At 30.7% G+C, this 18,706-nt stretch overlaps 3 protein-coding genes across 4 annotated transcripts; all 3 read right to left on the bottom strand.

Moving 5' to 3' along the window:
* Positions 1–705: 705 nt before the first annotated feature.
* LOC125076156 (protein eyes shut-like) lies at positions 706–7,357 on the bottom strand. Of its 2 annotated transcripts, none has more exons than XM_047688143.1 (4): positions 7,292–7,357; positions 4,211–4,263; positions 1,328–1,673; positions 706–1,206 (listed from the first exon to the last, which is right to left on the bottom strand). In XM_047688143.1, the coding sequence occupies exons 1-3, from the start codon at positions 7,352–7,354 to the stop codon at positions 1,328–1,330; spliced, it is 462 nt and encodes a 153-aa protein (XP_047544099.1). In that variant the 5' UTR covers positions 7,355–7,357; the 3' UTR covers positions 706–1,206. The 2 variants fall into 2 exon arrangements, with proteins under 2 accessions (XP_047544099.1, XP_047544100.1); XM_047688144.1 differs by lacking the exon at positions 7,292–7,357 and adding an exon at positions 4,969–5,055.
* A 461-nt stretch (positions 7,358–7,818) lies between these two features.
* On the bottom strand, positions 7,819–8,474 carry LOC125076229. The gene is made up of 2 exons (XM_047688292.1): positions 8,401–8,474; positions 7,819–8,196 (listed from the first exon to the last, which is right to left on the bottom strand). The coding sequence occupies exons 1-2, from the start codon at positions 8,472–8,474 to the stop codon at positions 7,830–7,832; spliced, it is 441 nt and encodes a 146-aa protein (XP_047544248.1). The 3' UTR covers positions 7,819–7,829.
* Positions 8,475–16,862: 8,388 nt separating this feature from the next.
* LOC125076228 lies at positions 16,863–17,825 on the bottom strand. Its single transcript, XM_047688291.1, has 3 exons — positions 17,809–17,825; positions 17,225–17,438; positions 16,863–17,158 (listed from the first exon to the last, which is right to left on the bottom strand). Exons 1-3 carry the CDS (start codon positions 17,823–17,825, stop codon positions 16,868–16,870), a joined length of 522 nt encoding a protein of 173 aa, XP_047544247.1. The 3' UTR covers positions 16,863–16,867.
* Between the last annotated feature and the right edge of the window lie 881 nt (positions 17,826–18,706).

Here is an 18,706-nt window from a genome sequence, read left to right as displayed (position 1 = left end):
GTTTCGTCGACGTTCAAAACAGCGCCATTTTTTCTCTCGACCAATGATATCGCGTCAATACGATGTCAATTTGGTTTTGTCCTTTCGTGGTTGGAATAGACTTTAGGTAGGTATTTTTAGATTCGAAAGAAGTACATTTCACAGGCTGAGCTCAGATCAGCTCAGATCTGTGACTCGAAAGGGCTGAAAATAAAATTTGCATTCCATCACACGTTTAGCGGTGCTTTTAGTATTACCACCAATCGTATTCTCATCCGGTTATTTTTCATAAAAAAATATTTCAAAATCGGAAATATAAAACATTCTCTATCTTATTATTTATTAACCAGCTCCACATTTCGTATATTTTACTTATATTTCAACAATAAAACCATAGATCTGAAAGTTAAACTATAAGTAATAAATTTTGTAAATAAATAAATTCTCGAAAAAGAATTGGTAATATAAAATAAGTGTTGAAATAATAATTAATGCATTGACGTGACGTGTTATGAAATAAAACAAAATTATGTTTATATATTAATATAATTTTCGTAATCAACATGCTAAGTAGCCAGTTTTAGTGATTTAAAAAATAAAATAAAAAAGTTAGTCCAGATATTCGCAGCACAAATGGAAATTTGCAATTAATTTTTAAATTAATTGAATATATTTTTAATAAAAACATCGCAAAGCTAATTATATCATTAATCACTAACGCTGGCTTAACAGAATTAACTTATAAATAATAATAAAAAAAAACATCGATAAATTAGTATAAAAGCGTAGAAATAATTTATTAATAAGCAAGCATTCTTTGGCATAAAGTAAGAAATCCCTTAAAACAATTAGCTGTGTCTTCACAATAATAAAATTGGCAATTTTTATGTTGCCAACACGCAGTGGTCGATACGGGTTCTATAATTAGCTTTATACAACTACATAATTTGACAACAAGAAATATTAAAATTCAATTGTTTTTTTTTTAAATATTATTTCGGTCTTTCGGAAGAATCGCAAGCAGTTGGAAACACAGAAATTGCCAACTATTTCTGTGGAAACGCAGCATTAAATACTTAACCTAGATAATGAGATTATTCTCTTCGTTTTGTACACATTTTTGGTTGTATTTTAAATAACTACTCGGCGACATCATGAACACAAGAAGTTGGGTTTTCATATACATGGCAATTAATATGAAAGATAAATTAAAGGAGTTCCATGACCCTGAAAAAAATACTCAAAATTAATATCGATACATTTCAACTTAAAAATTAAAATAAAGTGTCACTTAACACGACGTTAACTTCTTAATTAGGGTCTAAACTGTGTGAAAAAGAACTCATACCTATTCTCGTATGAACTTAGGAATGTTGAGTCGCTTTGGTTTCCCCGTGATATCTCGCGGCAAATCTGGAATACTTAGAGGCAAATCTAGAGGCGCATCTGGCAAGAAATCCGGGATTCCCATACCCGTTATTCCAATATTGGGAATTTGATGGTTCTGGACGATGGGCGCTTCGTCGAGGTGCATGTGGTGAAAATGTTCGTGTTCCTCAGCTGGTAGTATTGTATCGAGATGATCGTGGTGGTCATGATGCGAATGGTGGTGATGAATGGTTTTAAACACGGTGTGCGTGTGCTTGATTTTTTTCACTTTAAATGGTACATGAATGACCACTTTTTTTGTTCGTCTGTAACAACAATTAGTGAGATAAATATTTCAATCATCAGGATACAACAATACATTCAAAAGTGGTTAAATATTTAATTTAAATAAATTTTATGAGACGATTTTGTTACAAAACTAATTACTTTATAGATGATAACCACCATGGGAATAAAACTATTAGTTCCAGGCCATTTTAAATACATACTAATATAAATAAATACATTGTAAACAAAAATTGTTTGAAAAACGAAACCACTAATTTTATTTTGTCGGTACTTCTCGGTTATTAATTAATTTGTATTTATGCTTAAGGTTTCGTCGATTTTTGACATTCAATAATTATTTATTTTCTTTTTCAATTTTTATTTATTTATTGCCTTTTTCAAATACCCAAAGACAATTATTTAAATCTGTATCAAATAAAAAAAGTAAACTTCTGCTTTGTTGGATATATTTTAAAAGGGAATGTTTACTTGTAAATTATTTACATTTATGTTAAATATAACAACAAACAAAATACGTTCTACAATATTACTTATGTAATAATTTCATTTGTAAATGCGTGATAATTCTATTACGAGTATGCGAATACATGCGAATCACTTAATTATGAAAATAATATACAATAAAAACTAATAACAATGGCTGCGAGTCGGCCTACTGTGTGTGTAAATACACATATTGGCGAAGAAAAGTAAATATTTCCGTCACATGCCACTGAATCTAAGTTTTCCTTGTTACGAAATTGTCAGGGATTTACACCGACCTGAGTAAGCACGGCGTGATCGACCAAATTGTAGCCTAAATGCTTGTATGTATTCAGTTCAAGCAGAGGAGAATTCTATCGTTTTTGTTCCTTTTATAATTAGACTAGCAGCCGGCCGTGTCTTCTTTCGCATGCTGTAAGTTTTAAACTTGACATATAGGTCAAGTATATTACAAATTTCATCCAGGATTAAGTGACAAGTCATGAACGCGAGGAATTTGTTGTTATATTATTGGATATTCTGCAAAGATACCTTCAAACCAAATAAATAAATAATTTTACTATGGATTACATTGCTACCTGCATTTGGTCGAAGTTCTTCCATTATTCTAGCACACAATTCGACTATTTTTTGTGTGAACATATTTAGTGGCACAATGACAAGATCTCTTTATAATAAATACTAAAAACCATACAGGTCATATCTGATTTCACATAAATTGATGACCTGTTTCATAATTTATTTATTTTATACCTTCCGACATAACGCGTGTAACTACATTTCCTTTACAACATTGACTTCACATTTTAGACACGAAATTGTAATCGGTGTTTATTATTGTTTTTTTTTGTGGCGTATAAGGTCAATGACCTTACTTTTGATTCACCGTTTGTGAAGGTTTATCGATAATATGATAAACGAAATTGCGTATGTTACACGACAAATGAACTCTATACTTGAAAATTGAGGGGGTTTCAGTAAAATATTTAAATTTGGAATAAATCACTAACACACCACCAAATTTGGGATGTGGTCCTATTTATAGGACTTAATTAGCTGCAAATATATTTTGTTTAACATCTTTCGAAATGTAGGTATCGTATTTCTGTCAGCCATATATAACTCAGTTATCAAAAAAATCACATTAGTAAGAAGACAACGTAGTATGAAACGATGCAACACTGTACATTATTAAGGGGGTTCGTATCCCCTTCAAAGTTCAAATTATATTTGTCAAAATTACCTACAAAATGAAAAGAGGCTTAGAAATTACCCGAATTTAAGTTAATGACGATCGATCGATCGACGGTTTATTTTTAATTAGACTTTTTAGAAATTAATATTGACTACAGGTCTTTTTCTATTCCTATACAGTCATATACTGAAAAGCCTATAAGGTTACATACAAATTCTATATATAGGTAATAACAATTAGGTTACTTTAATTAGGTATTAGGTTGACTAATATTTTAGTATGTATGTTGATGTGACATCAAAACCTTAGAAAATATATTTAAAGTAACGGGCGCAGGCCGAATAATTGGATGTCTAGCACAATACTTCACTGTTGCTAGAGATACATGTTTCAGAATGTCACAAGGCACATACCGATTTTCTCATTTTTATTTCATTCACAACCAAGACATAAACACAAAGATTAATATCATGTAAAATCAGTGGTGCGTGTCCGATTTAAATATTTTCAGCCACCGGGCCATCTAGGGTTATGTGGCAATCAAACTTAAAATAACTTACGTTTATTTTAATTGAAATAATGTATTTAATTTAAATGTATTTAACATATTTTTTCCTTACATCAAAATGAGTGATTATTGATTCAATCTATTAAGTGAAAAATTAAATTTATTCAAATATAAATTAATACTGATAAATACACTAGCAACCCGCCCCGGCTTCGCACGGGTGCAATGCTGATACTAAATATACTATAGAATGTCTTACAACGTTCACAGTTTTTTAGTCGTTAGACAATACAAACCGCTCTGTCCACTTACCGATCTCATAAAGATATAAAATATAAATATTAATTAATGTATCTAACTGCACTTACCCTTCCACGCTTGTAAGAAGTATTGCTAGAAACACAGCCAAGCAGAAAAGTAGCTGCAAATAATAAAAACTGATTAAGTAAATATGATTAAACGATCCTTTTTTTGACTATAACGTAGACCTAAATTATTATAAATATATATATCATTTTATTTCTAGTTAAGTTAATTTTGAATTTAAACTACTAAATATATATTGTAAAATCGTATTCAAACATTACGAATCATATGATATACATCATCAATCCTGTTTGTTTTTCGCTTTGACATCGTTGTTTTAATACGAGCGAAATTTTAAGCGTCATTTAAGTTGCACGCTCGCTTGCTGAATCTTTACGAACAATTATCAAAAAATAATTTATTCAAAAATTTTAAGTAAAACAAATACGTCTTAATGATATCGATAATCAAATGAATCCCAACAAATACCATCACGTAAAGTTTGAAATTAATATCGCCTAAAATATTTTAAACATAAAAAACAAAATAATACAAAAAAGTCCTGAATTCTGTTTCCAGATAATTCTATTCATAAAACATATGTAAAACTCTGATTGTATACATTATCCCTACGGTATATAATCCCGAACGACCTTCAATAACCGTAAAAATAAACGCAAAATCTATACGCCGTTAAACAAGAGAAATGAAAAAGTATGTATGCAAAATGAAAACCGAAAGTTAATAATTATACTAATTGATTACATCGAGTATCAATGGAAGGCATATTATTAACACGTAAAAAACCATACGAACATACCACCGAACGACAATCCATAGTGGTAGCTATTGTTTCTAAACAATGTAATGGAAAGCACTGGTGACGTCGAAAAACAGTGAAAATCTCGCGACGCGATACCACGGGAATCGATACGGATTTTATATATACGATGCAATGTTGCTGCACGTGAAGACGAACCGATAATGAAAGCCGATGCAATTGTTAATACTTATATATGCCACACGAATGCTATACGCAGATCCAGAGCCACCCATCCCTCATTAGAAAACATTTCCCACAATGATTTAAATAAAAGACTAGATCTTTCTAGAATTCATCGTTCGATTGAATAAAATGTTGCCGTAATCGAAGATAATATTGATGTCATTGTTGTTTTGTAAGTTATTTTGATAATTTTTGACGTGGAACATTCGATTTTCATGGTGATTTGCCGATGCGAACTTTGCTCATCATGATTATGTATAATTATTAAATTATAATGACCCAGTTTCGCGATTGTAAATAAATTAACGAAATCAATTGATGTAGATGACAAATTACTAAGAGAAGCCCACTTCTTAAATTCGTAGACACAAACTTATTTAAAGATCATTTGAAAGAGGTGGAGTAAACTGAGGATGACGTCCGACGATGAAAGAATTAAAAAAATTATGGAAGAAATATGATACGATAATAAGATTATGAAATAACATAAATAAAGAAAAATATCAAAAAGGTATATTTTGTTTTTTTTATCTATTTAACAGTCAATGACCAACTGATTAAGTCCAAATATAAAAATAAAAGTTATTTAGGCATTATATATAACACTCACTATATAAACACTCGTTATACGGAACACATGAACTAAAAAATAACTTTTGAAAATAAATTAAATATAGTATTTTTTCAATAATTTTATCATTTTATTACATGTTTATGCAAGAAACCAATGAAACTCATTAAACTATTATTAGTTAAGGAAATAAAATCAATTGTGGAACTTAATTGCTATTACGGCGATCGTATACAGTCCAGTTCAATAAAACTGGTGCAATTAATTAAAAATTCTACCAAATGATGCGTAAGAAAAAAAAATATAAATTGCAGTATAAATGTTAATATTTGATGTTAATGACAATTATGCCTAACATAAAAAAAAAACAACTTAAAATGACCTCCTTAGACAAAACGTCGGATGCACACATTAATTATTCACGCTATTAATTATTCTCAAATGCATGTCTCATTAACCACCTGAATGAAAAATAAAATATTAAATCACATTATTAAAAGTAAAATTATAGTAAGACTTTTATACGAATCGTTAAATAGATGTTTGTACTATATTTTGATGTCGCTTTGCAGTGGTTACTGTTCCCTGGTTATTTTTTCCCCTAGTTTTGAAAAAGTTTTGATATTTCGCGTAATAACGGCATCAGTTATCGAATTTGTTCATAAAAATAAGTACTCGCATTGAAAATTAGGTTATTGGTTTGTTCACAAGTAGATAAGGGCCTAATTATATAAATGTATTTTCTGAAAGAAAATTGCAGTTCAAGAATTTGAAGTTTGAGTGATAATTAAATAGAAAAATTAATAAATATTTGATTTAATCTTATTGCAAATATGTTCCCTATTTTCTCATTATGTGTTATTTGTATTATTTGAGTGTTAAATAATATTAATTGTATATGATTGAAAATAAAAAGACCCACATTTTCCTTCCATACAATTAGATGTCTGCGTTATAAAAAACGATCGATTATTCTTTGAAGGAACACACTCGGGAATATTTCATCGGTTATTTTATAATCTAAATAATGTTATGGTACAATTTTTCGGATTCAAATTGATATTTTAAGAGAAGAGTTTGTATTATAACTGTCAATAAATGGATACAGCAAACGTTATTCAATAAGCATTTTCATTTGTAACATATTTTGTTATGTCGTTTATATCAACAAACAAAACAAGTCAAAGATGTGAAGGCAGGGCCGGATTATCCATGAGGCAGTGTAGGCAACTGACTAGGGGTAAAAGATTAGGAAATAAGTTTTAACAATTAATTATTAATGGATTTGTTGAATGTAAATATTTGTCCGTTTTGAATAGTTTGATGGCAAATATTTAGCCCTTGTCAACTCCCTTGTAAGCATACTATTTATATCTACTTCGGTGCTTATCTGTGTGAACGTGTGTCATGTGTATACTGTACGGTAAAAATGGATAATTTATGAATTAATTATATGTTTCTTTAATTAATTTATTCTATATTTTTTGTTGTTTTTTTTTTATAATAATTTCGCATATGAAATCTGAGCATTCTGGGACTTTGACAGAATATCATATAAAAACTAACCTGTAGTAAACACAATATTAGCAATGATCTTGAACGTAAACAGAAATTCTCTTCTCGTAGCATTATACGTGATTCTTACGTTTATTACACGCGGCGTTTGTATTTCGATTGATATCTAGAACACAATGAAAGTGGTGAGGTAACTTCCTGGCTTGAGTGGCCGCCGCGTTCGTGCAAAAAACGGCTTACGCGCACCACAGATATAAAAAAACACTCTTATAAATCTGTTAGTACCCGAACTTCATTATTTTGAGAAATGTAAATTATGTTATGAAAATAAATAACACTAAAATAGATCGAGAAAAAAAAACGTTATTATTTAAAAAGTTATTATTTATTCTTAATTAAGAAGTATTTGTAAAAACTATAAAGGCACATTTAATTTACTAGAAATAAAAGGTATGATATATATTTTTAATGTATTTATTTCCGAAATTACACGACCATCTTAATCTATCAGTCTTATGTAAATATAAATAGAGAAGTGAAATAAATTATTACATAAACACACGAATCATTGGTGGGATATTGTATAATGTTACTGTTTATTGGTCGTTTTTGGAGCGTCTGCGACCGTCATTTGCTGTGGGATGGAATAAGCTTGCGAGTAAGTCTGCGCGACGTACGGACCGGAGCCAGCTTGCTCTTGTAGTTTGTCCGCTTCTTCAGGCGCCACTGGGCACATGCAGGGCACGAGCTGTACGTGTTGGAGAGAAACCGGCGTGAGACTTGCTCCAGCGGGCACGCTGATAGGTATCGGAGCCATGTTTTGTTGCATCTGCATATCGGGTTGAGCGTACTGTTGTTGTTGTACTTGGTATATTTTTCTGGACTCATACGGGTACATGTATTGATATCTGTACGGCGACATCGGTTGCACCCAAGACTTCTGAGAGGACTGACTTCTGTAACAAACGGTATTATATTTAGAGAAAATGTAACATTTATTAACTACTGATAAGATCAAATCGAATATAAAATAGAAGATGGATATTCGCAACACGTTCTCGCAAGCAATACAAAAATTTCGCAATTGCTTTATTCTAGATTAGTAAACAAATATAACTTATAAAGTAGTTTATCTATAAAGTAGGTACTGTTTCACCTACCCGGAATCTGAACCCCATTTTAAGAAGAACCCCTCCGTAGAAGCTATTAGCACCAAACTCAGAAGGATGCTCATCTGTAAAGACAGATTTTGTATATAAATAATTGTGTAAATCTAGAAGTAAATAGTTTAGATTAGTTGTAAGCTTAAATAATAATTGCAATACTATAAATATTAATTTCGCAGTTGCGGTAATATTTTCCCAATAATAACATATGATATAATTTTACACATAATATTAAACACATCCCTGTTGTAATGTGATTTATATGAGAACATTAATATCGGTCAATTATTGTAATGTTAGTAGAAGAAAGCGAAATCGTTAGTAATAAAGAAATAGTTCGAAAGTTAACCATTATTACAAAAAGAAGTGACTGCAATGCGTGGTTTGTTGCTTTCTATCTATAACGAACGACTTATATTAAAATTACGATCATTTCATCAAACTATGTACAAAATTTGAACTTAACATTTCGTTATTATTATTTTTTTTTTAAATATAACTTCAAAGAGATTAATAATATATTTTATATATATACAAATACAAGCAAGGTTTTCGGGAATAGTCGACTAATAAATTACGGTCCTTCGCAATTCATAGGTAGTTTTCAAAAGCTTTGCTTAACCTTTTACTTCAAAGAATATAGTTATAATATTTCATGTACATTTACGATACGTTTGTGTTTCGTTTACAATGCTACAGAAGAACAGAGGAAGGCAAGCAACGTTATTATAGGTTAGTTTATTGTTTAATAAATTATTATGCTTAGTTGCTAATATTCAACTAATTTATAACGATATTGATACGCTTCTCCGATCCAAGTACGATTGCAAAAAGCTATTTGTTAGTACAATTGGAGCCCTGTCTTATGGAAAAAGACATATAACGCCTTAGATATGACGTTTTCGTTCTTCACTCTAATCCGTTGTATATAAGTTTCACTAATAATACTGTTACAAATTTATACAATGTAATTGTACTAATTAAATTGACGACATAACAAAATATATGTTTTTTGGCACAAGTTATCTTCATCATCTGACTGAAACTGTATCTATACTAATATATTTATAAATAATATTATAGGTATACATTATATTTATATCATAATAAATAATTAAATATTATTTTCTTTATTAATAAAGGCGCTAGAATTGAATGAAATTCAACAACTTCTACTGTAAGTGTACAAGTATTGGGCGAATTCGTTTAATTATCTTCTCAATCTAACAGTCAGTCCTCTTTTATTTATTTATTTTTAAACAAAAATATACTTCGTCACAACGTGCAATCGTTAGTCAATATATAGTCCGAAACAGACCACAAACCACAATTCATAATAAAAACTTAAAAGAACACGGCAATATTGTTATTGAGTATCTAAAATTGTTTTCGAAAATTTTGTCAGATTATTTTGTAATATATTGGTTAAACTGACAGCAATACTGAAATTACTGAAAAAGCGTAAGCAAATATTTGTAATACTACTTCGTACAGTATTGTTTTTAATTTAGCAGATATATTCATATACACCAGCTAATAAACAAACTTATTAGATCATTTCAAAAGAAGTATTATAAGAATAACAATAAACAAATTTGTTATTTTAAATTCGCATTGTATTCCATCTAAATCCTTTTTTTTTTTAACCATTACGAGATAAGGCTCATTACAGAATTCCCAAATATATATTTGGTGATATACGTATATGAATATGAGACAAAGTACAAATGTAGCTCTCCTGAATATTTCAATCGTATAGGTCTTATCGATGATGTTATTCCAAGTTAATTTCTGACCCATATTGTTATAATTAGTATTCTAAAATAAATCGAGTGATTAAGAAGACGCAATCGTTACAACGATTACTGGTAAACAAAACAAAAAAAATGTACTACCGTTTAGTTTAATCGTTGACAACTTTTGAAAAAACATACAATTCGAATCGATAGTAGATTTAATTTACACTAAACGTTTCAAAATAATACTGAATGATCGTTTTAACTTGGTTTTACCTAACCTAGAAATTTTTGATAGTCTTCGGCAAGTTAATAACTACAAAATATAAATTACTAAGGCGCGTTAACAGAATCAATTTTATTGTCATCTGTGCAGGGCTGTCAGGTCGGAGATTTCGATGCAAAATTTTCTAATTCAATTATAAATTTCGCGAGAATTAACAAAAAAGATTTCCGTGACTTGCTAGACTAATTGTTTGAAATATAGTGGAAACATGAAAAATAAGGTCATCTATAACACTGCTACAGTTTTCTTAGTTTGTATAATAAAATATGTTGTATCCCAATGAGACTGGAGGTCAATGCAATGATTCACTAATTATATTCTAGGCTAGTTATTAGAAAAACACATAAAATAAATGTTTGACGAAAACTTCGCATTGCAATTCACAATATAACTTAGATATATTTTTCAAATTTATAGAATAATCTGTTGTAATTACACCAGTATTAACTACACCCTACACTAAAAATATTTTTTTTCTTAGCATTACTGAATATTAAAATATTTATGTTTATATCCATTACGTGTATATACTTATAATAACTATTGTACAGTATGGTTTAGTAAATCATATTACTTACATTTATTAACTAGATACAAGTAACAAATATTTATTACACTAAGCCCATTAGTTTCATAAAGATAATGATGATGTTATCTTTACTAAACCATCTGACTATATTTATAATTATCATCGTTAATTAACGTGAATAAATTGCTTCATCTTAAAATAATCTATTAAAATTAACTTATAAAGTAGTTATATTTCTACACTCGTATCACCGCAGGGTATTCGTCCAAGTTAAATATAAAAAAAAAAGTTTGAAATCGTTGTCCAATGATTAATGATTCCATATTATATAAAATGCGATAATTAATCGTTGAAATAAACGCAGTAATTACGAAGCGCAGACAGACGTATGGATGCCTCGAGTTAATCACTGTCTGGTTAAAAACAAACTAATTCTGAAATGATAAGTTACGTACATTTTTGTAATATTCACTTTGAGATGAACCTTTGCTCTGGTATTTTATTCTGTTAGAAAATACTCTGAACTGTGTTTAGAACTCGATCGTGAGATCTCAGAACGTGATTTGCGATATTTAGAATAGTACTTCTTAATAAGTGATTAATTAACAGTTGAAGTCCGCCTTTATTTTTCATTAAATACTGCAAGAACTCAAACTTTCCGACAGATTTAAAAAAAAAAACTTAATAAAAACAAACTTTTAGTACAGTTAGTTTATTTTGAATGCTCATTTTTCGGTAACTAACACTTAAAAATTTATCTTTCTATAATATAAAAGCAGGACACGTTTTTTTGTGTAATGTCTAATTAAAAAAAAAAAAAAGCTGCTAATCTAATATGTACACAAAATTTTAACTAGAAGTTGCAACGCGATTCGGGGAATGTTTAGTAATAATATTATTTAAGTAGCTGGGATACACAGCTCGCTAATAATATGCAAATATATTTTAATTAAACTAGTATAGTATCGCAAATTCGATTATTGCGGAATAGAACCCAAGCAAGTATATACTTTTCATGCGCTCAAATCCCGTGCGTTTCATCCTATTAGACACCGGTGTAGCCTTTACGTAGATTTTGAGGCAGTTATTTAATTTTTATAAAGTAGGACACTCGCTCGCCAAACGTTAATTTAAAGTAATGTTAACTTTTAAATTAAATATTACATTATTGTTATAACAAAGCGAAGCTGTGTCTGCAGTAGAGTAAAAAAAAGGCGTTCAATAAGATAATTGTACATTGAGTTACATAAGAAGTGGTACATTCTAAAATTTAATTGATTTTTACTTTTTCTGTTTTAATCCACGCGTGTTAGAAGTAGAATTGGACAAGATGTATTATTATTATATATTTTTTGTTTTGCATCGTATAACATATGACAATGTTAAATGTAACACAAATAAAAAAAAAAGAAAAACAGAAATGTGAGCAACACTAAAGGCGGTATACATTGATTTTTAGTGATTTTTATTTTCAACATTGAAATTTTTAATCTCCGAAAGATTTTACTGGTTTAACACGTTCGTGACGTAAAGTACTATAGTTAATTTCAAGTCAACAATTCCGAGTTTAGCGTGTTTCTCCTCTCATAACATACTAAAAATAATAATGATATTTAATTTATATAATAATTATTATTATTAATATAAATTACTTATTAGTTAACGTTAAAAAATAGTTTTTAAAATCCTGGCTCAAATTATAGCGCAGTTCTAGCTGAAATCAATGCACACAGTAAGTTCAATAACCGGTCGTGATGAAAATATCACATTTTTGTCATTATTTCAGAGAGTGGGACTCGTTGATGGCAATAAATATCTATACTAGTATTATAAATGCGAAAGTAACTCAGTCCGTTACATCTTCACGCTTGATGAGACGAAAATTGATATGGAGATAATTCGAGTCCCGGGACTGACATAGGTTATATTGTTAATTCAACCCTAGTTGTTAAAATGAGGATGGTTTGTGAGCTATATAATTTTGCGCGGGTAAAGTCACAGGTTCGGCTAGTTTATTGTAAATAATAATCAATGTGAATATAGCAAACAATTCACCGTTATGTTATTATTATTTGAAAATTGCATTTAAAAATCCGTTAACAAATTACTAGACCTGTACAAATTCTCTTCGATTTGATTAGTTGATTACTTTATAATAATTATTAGTCGATATCACATATCACTGTCTAGCGTTTCTTTATCGTGTTCTGTGCCCAGATTCGATTTTGTTCTTACAGAATAATACATCAACGCTTTTAACATATGCATTTTATAAATGTGTTATATGATTTAGTACAATGAAAGAAAATTACCTATGTGACAAGAATTCATTTTGATAACATTTTAAAAATTTTTTATGTACTGTTGGCTTATTCGTAACTACATTGGTGTCGGCAGCTGTCACAATGAAAGTGTTAACAAAAGGCATGATTCGAAACAACAATGACTTGACGCTCCTATCGCGTCTCATTCATCGCAACGGTACCAGCATGTAAATTGAAATTTCGGCTAACAATAGATTATCTATAATGGAAAAGTAAACACTAAAGATTGACAAGCTTATACAGGGATTTGATTTGTTTGTCGGTAAAGTCACCGTGGTTTTTCATTTGTTTGATATAGATTTCTTTTTTTTTTAATCTTACCATATTCTTGCACTAAGATTGTATTTAGTTCGTCTTAAACCTAAACCTAAATAAAATTATATTATATTTTGTGGTCTAATGACATTTTTAATTTTTTACATGATATATTTACAAATATATATAATTATAAAAATCATTACAAATAAAAAAAAAATATAAAGTGGAAGTCGCAACGTAACAATAGATTTATAGATAGACATTTGGAATCACCATAAGAACTTACCGATGTCTTCCTGTGCGAATACATTGCACTCGATTTGCTTGATAACTAGGACACGCTGAGCCTTCCCGCACCAATAACAAAAGACAACGAAAATAAGTAAAGGAAGGCTTATAAAAAAGTCCCACTCGTATCAGAACGGAGATGCGCGCACCCAATCCAACCGCGGAATGACCGATCCCCTGGGACCAGTCGTTTTTTATACACGATTTCAGAAACATTCCGACCCTAAAAAGCCGGTCCCCGGCCCGAGCATGAAGTATAATAATAATCTTATTAACTTATCTACACTCCTATCTTTACTTAGAACGTACCGTTATATTCGCCCGAATTTAAAAAGGAGTTTCTTAGACACTGGCCACTTAAGATAATTTCACACTTTTTTATGGATCTGGCTAAGTGTTTGGGACATGGGGCGAAGGGAAAGGCTCCACCGGCGCTCGGTCTGGTGCTCTCGTAATGGCATGGGAAGGATGTTGCCGACGATCGTGTCGAATCGAGACGGCTCTATTACAAGTCGCGATGCTCAAACGGATTCATGACTCGTCAAGTTTTTTGACGCGTGAAATCCTAAATGGGTGCAGCGTCAACATTTACAATGCAACAACAAAAAATTTCCATCGGTCCCGTAGATTCTTAATTACCTTTGATTGATATTTTACTGAGGGTCTTCATTACTTTTTTATGTTCATTTCCGCTGTCTCGGGATTGTAGGATTCGGATTGAGTTTCAATCGTATGGGATATTAACGTGGGTGGGTTGATTTTTGTAAGAAACTGCTTTGAATGTATCGAATATCCGAGTGCATTTCTTTGTAAAAATTAAAAAAGAATTGATGAATTTTAAAGAACGTAAATCGAAGTATATATTTATGATGATAACTTAATTTTTTACAAACACATGCTTTTTTCTGAAAAAGGGTATTTCGTTAAATATATTTTTATATAGAAGATATATTTATTGATCGTTGTTTAATTACTATATTAGTAATTAAACAACGATCAATAAATATATATAACAACACTAATGTTTCTTAGTGTTGTTTACTTCGATTCGATGTTACACTTTGAGTTGTTTTTTTTTTTAAGATAGTGCTGGGAATGGCACTAATCAGAACATAATATTTAGTTGACAATCATTTTTAATAAAAAAGAAACATTTGCAACATTGATTATGGTTGCAATATTTTTAGTATTTTTAAGGAGAACTCCAAATTATTTGTATCGAACCTTGCGATGCTAGCCTTAAGACACGATCGACGATATTCAGTCTAGTGTATGTGGTAGAAATGAAAATTGTAAATGGCCCTTTACTGGGCAAAGTTGTCCTTCTCGCAAAGGAGAAAGTTTGAAGTTCCACCAAGCCACTATGCTACAAAAATGCGGGTACTGGATACGCATATGGCAGATTTTTAAACAACACACGCAGGTTAAATCACAATCTTGAATGAATATTTTCCTAAAAACAAATTGAGCACATGAAAGTTCTGCATGCCCGGATTTGAAGTCGTATTCTCCGCTAAGACTCAAACATTTAAACCGCTGCAATATCGGCTCTATCGATTATATCAACGATACAGTTAAAATATAAAACATTGAAAATACTTTCAGAAAGGAACACACATTATAAATTTTAATAGCCTAAAGAGAGAGGTTTAAAGCATAAAAATGAGCCATTGTGACCGCTTTTATTCCATGAATTCACTTAAACTGTCCGTCCGTCTTCCTAGATAACAAATAATGGTCATTAACGACAGCGTCCTCTATGATATATAAGTGCTATCAAAAGTAACGAATGACCCGTCTCTGATGAGATAAGCGAGGAAACCAGCCGTTAAGGCACCAAAAGTTCCTTTTACAGTTATGATGACATTCTTAGCGCTCGAAATAAGACTAACAACATAATAACCAAGAGAAAAGTCTACTTATACATCTGCTTTGCATGGGAAAACGATTAAAATTTCAACGGTTCTGATAAATGCTACTCAATGCACATTAAGACCATGCTCTCATGGCTTAGCATGCTGATTCTATGATATTTGAATTCAAATTGGATGCTGTCCGGTACTCAGAGACATGTTGGAATTTATTTTGACTTTCATTTTATTATTTATTGCTTTCAATCAATTAGGCACATGTATTTTTTTTTTATTTCCTACTAACTATTTTGTAACTTTACTTATTCGTTTCGTGAAATGCTGAAAAGTGATTTTATTGTGAGTGTAGTAAGTAAAAATATGTATAAAAGTTTTATAGTCCAGTCATTAGATACATTTGGAAATGTAAATGAACCGAAATAAATTGTCGACCAATTGCCTTGTGCAAGTTCCGCCATCTTGAAAAAATTGTTAAACCTCCATTTTTCATAATAACTCATTCCTCCATTTTTTTACGATCTACAATTATGTTCCTTTGCATTTAACAATATTATTTTAATTTCAGCTGTTAATAAGACTTCATAAGGACTTTTAAATCAATTTCATCCCATAGATCTATCTGAAATTTGCTTATCTATCAAGTGAATCAGTAACTACAGGCACAAAATATATATAGTAGGTATATCTTAGATATCCAAGATTGGTGGTGCATTGGTGTCGCAAGGAATGGTTATTATTTCTTACGATGCCAATGTCAAAAAATATTGGCGATGGTGACCACTTACCATCTGGTGCTATTTGCTCATTCGCGTGTATTATAAAAAAATATGATTTTGTATTACACTGATTCTTAGTAATTATATAATAAGTACTTTACTTTACTTTCTTTACTCTCTATTGTATCTGTTTAAGTACTTAGTAATATTTTTATTATTTTCTATTATTGAATTTCATAAATAAAGATTAGAGACTTTAATTGATACGTAAAATAGAAAATATAGAAATAAACCGTTACGTCATCGAACATAATATGCTTAAAATAAATATCATGAAATAAAATTTGTAAAATGAAAATAAATAGAAATGAAAATCAAGTAGGAGAAGGTTAAATAAATGAATGGTTTTATATTGTAAAATATAATTATATATTTTTTCTCCTTAAAAACGAATTATTCTTCGTCATCATCAAAGTTGAATCTTCTCATGCCGTCAAATCGGAAGCCGTACGCGGCCGCGTTTTTCACGTCTACTAGCGCCGGATTGCGGTGCTTATAGAAACTTCCATGGCCATGCGCAGGTCTTGAACTACCGTTCGGTATTCCATGTGCTTGCCGCGGATAGAACGCTTCAAACTCGCCGCTAGATGGCAGGACGCTCTTGATTTCTCCATCTTCTGGATCGTACGGTCGACCCATAGATGCCGCCACAACTAACAACATGCAAGTCGCGCGTAGCAACAACTGCAATGAAATATGTTTAAAAGAAAACTTTCAAATAAAAAATAATAAAGAGGACAAGTTACGTACCATAACGGTTGAAGATGTAAATGAAGTGAGCTTATTTAATGGTGCTCGTTGCGTAACGAAATGTGACAGGTCGATTTGGCACTCGGTTACCTTGGCGGGGAACGTGGCTAAGCCTAACCGCAATCTGACCTGACGATGTTCCACAACGCAAGACTTTCCATTTACGTCACCTGTGATACCATTAACAAGCTGACCACTGCGCTCTAGCAAGTTACTTTCAATGCAATTGACATAACAGTATGCTAATTCAAGCAAAGTAATTTTTACCTTTGCTACTTTCTCATACGAACCAACTTTTTTAGGTGAAGATCCTAATATATATCCTACTAAAACAAAATTACTAATGTAGGTTCTAAAGCATTGATAGTATTTGTATATTCATTTTTTTTTATTTATGGTTAAATACTATTCTTATTAATTTTAAGAGTATTTCAAAAATAAAATTATCCCCGTATTTTTTAACATATAATAAAGGTACACCTATTTACCTAATCAGTTTTTTTTGGTCCAACTCAATTTGTAATAATTTATAAGTGGTACGGCCTTCAATTTATAGTCATTTTCGATTTCTCGGACCATATTACCATACTAATGGTTTCATGTTTAAAACGTCTAGGTCTGTTGAAATAAAACCAACTTTCCGTGTCTTGTTAACTAATTAATTCATAGATCCCGTATATTGGTCCAAATTAAAAGGATATTCTTTCATTATTATTTGGACATAGTAGAAAACCAATAGGTTCCAAACCTTTTATTCTAATCGACTAAATTATTTTCGTAGATTTGAAGGTATTAAAAGAAAATCGTTTTGGAAGGGAGATACCGATTCTGCAGTGTTTCAATCAGAACTGTTCCTCCTTTCAAAGCGGTACAGATCGCTCTCGACTCGACTCGGCCATAACAAAATCCATAAAGAAAGCATAAGAGTGGATGGCAGTTATCAAGTCAGTTTTACCCGCCTTACAGTAGAGTGAACTAGGTGACTTCTTATTTTAATAACAATTATATTTATTATCATTTAATTATTTTCAAACATTATTAATTTATTTAATTATATATTTATAGTATATATTCGTAATATATTTATAGCGAAAGCAATATAATTCCAATAGGGTGCCCCACGGCACTTCTTGTTTCTTACTAAAATCACGCCCTGGAATGCCATAAACAGCAACACACTGATTATGAGACATCACCGTCACCAACAATGTGCTACAAAAAAGTTACAACTGCACGCTGGTTGCAAATTGTAATATTGTACAATACGAAAATCATCATATTTTACAATTAAAATAGCGAAAACTATGGGAACGCTCGTGAAAATGGGAAAAATGCTACAATTTAAAAATGACGATCAATAATGGAGATGTCCCGATTGTAGATAAGCTGGCCTTATAACATCTAGAACAGCTGAGGAATCCAGAAACCCTCGACGACTAATAACACCAAGAAACACTACTCCACAAAGACTCCGAGTCAATG

Source organism: Vanessa atalanta, chromosome Z (assembly GCF_905147765.1).
Source record: "Vanessa atalanta chromosome Z, ilVanAtal1.2, whole genome shotgun sequence".
NCBI classification, from domain to species: domain Eukaryota; kingdom Metazoa; phylum Arthropoda; class Insecta; order Lepidoptera; family Nymphalidae; genus Vanessa; species Vanessa atalanta.
This window is presented reverse-complemented; position numbering and strand designations above follow the sequence as displayed.

What these genes read in the sequence shown, in the direction of transcription:
- LOC125076156 (XM_047688143.1), bottom strand. Translation starts at nt 7,354, where the DNA reads ATGCTACGAGAAGAGAATTTCTGTTTACGTTCAAGATCATTGCTAATA. An exon ending in TAATATTGTGTTTACTACAG is followed by an intron (nt 4,264 to 7,291) that starts GTTAGTTTTTAT and finishes TATTATTTGCAG; the next exon opens with CTACTTTTCTGCTTGGCTGT. An exon ending in CTTCTTACAAGCGTGGAAGG is followed by an intron (nt 1,674 to 4,210) that starts GTAAGTGCAGTT and finishes TTGTTGTTACAG; the next exon opens with ACGAACAAAAAAAGTGGTCA.
- LOC125076228 (XM_047688291.1), bottom strand. An exon ending in TTACATCTTCAACCGTTATG is followed by an intron (nt 17,159 to 17,224) that starts GTACGTAACTTG and finishes ATTTCATTGCAG; the next exon opens with TTGTTGCTACGCGCGACTTG.
- LOC125076229 (XM_047688292.1), bottom strand. Translation starts at nt 8,474, where the DNA reads ATGAGCATCCTTCTGAGTTTGGTGCTAATAGCTTCTACGGAGGGGTTC. An exon ending in AAATGGGGTTCAGATTCCGG is followed by an intron (nt 8,197 to 8,400) that starts GTAGGTGAAACA and finishes CGTTTGTTACAG; the next exon opens with AAGTCAGTCCTCTCAGAAGT.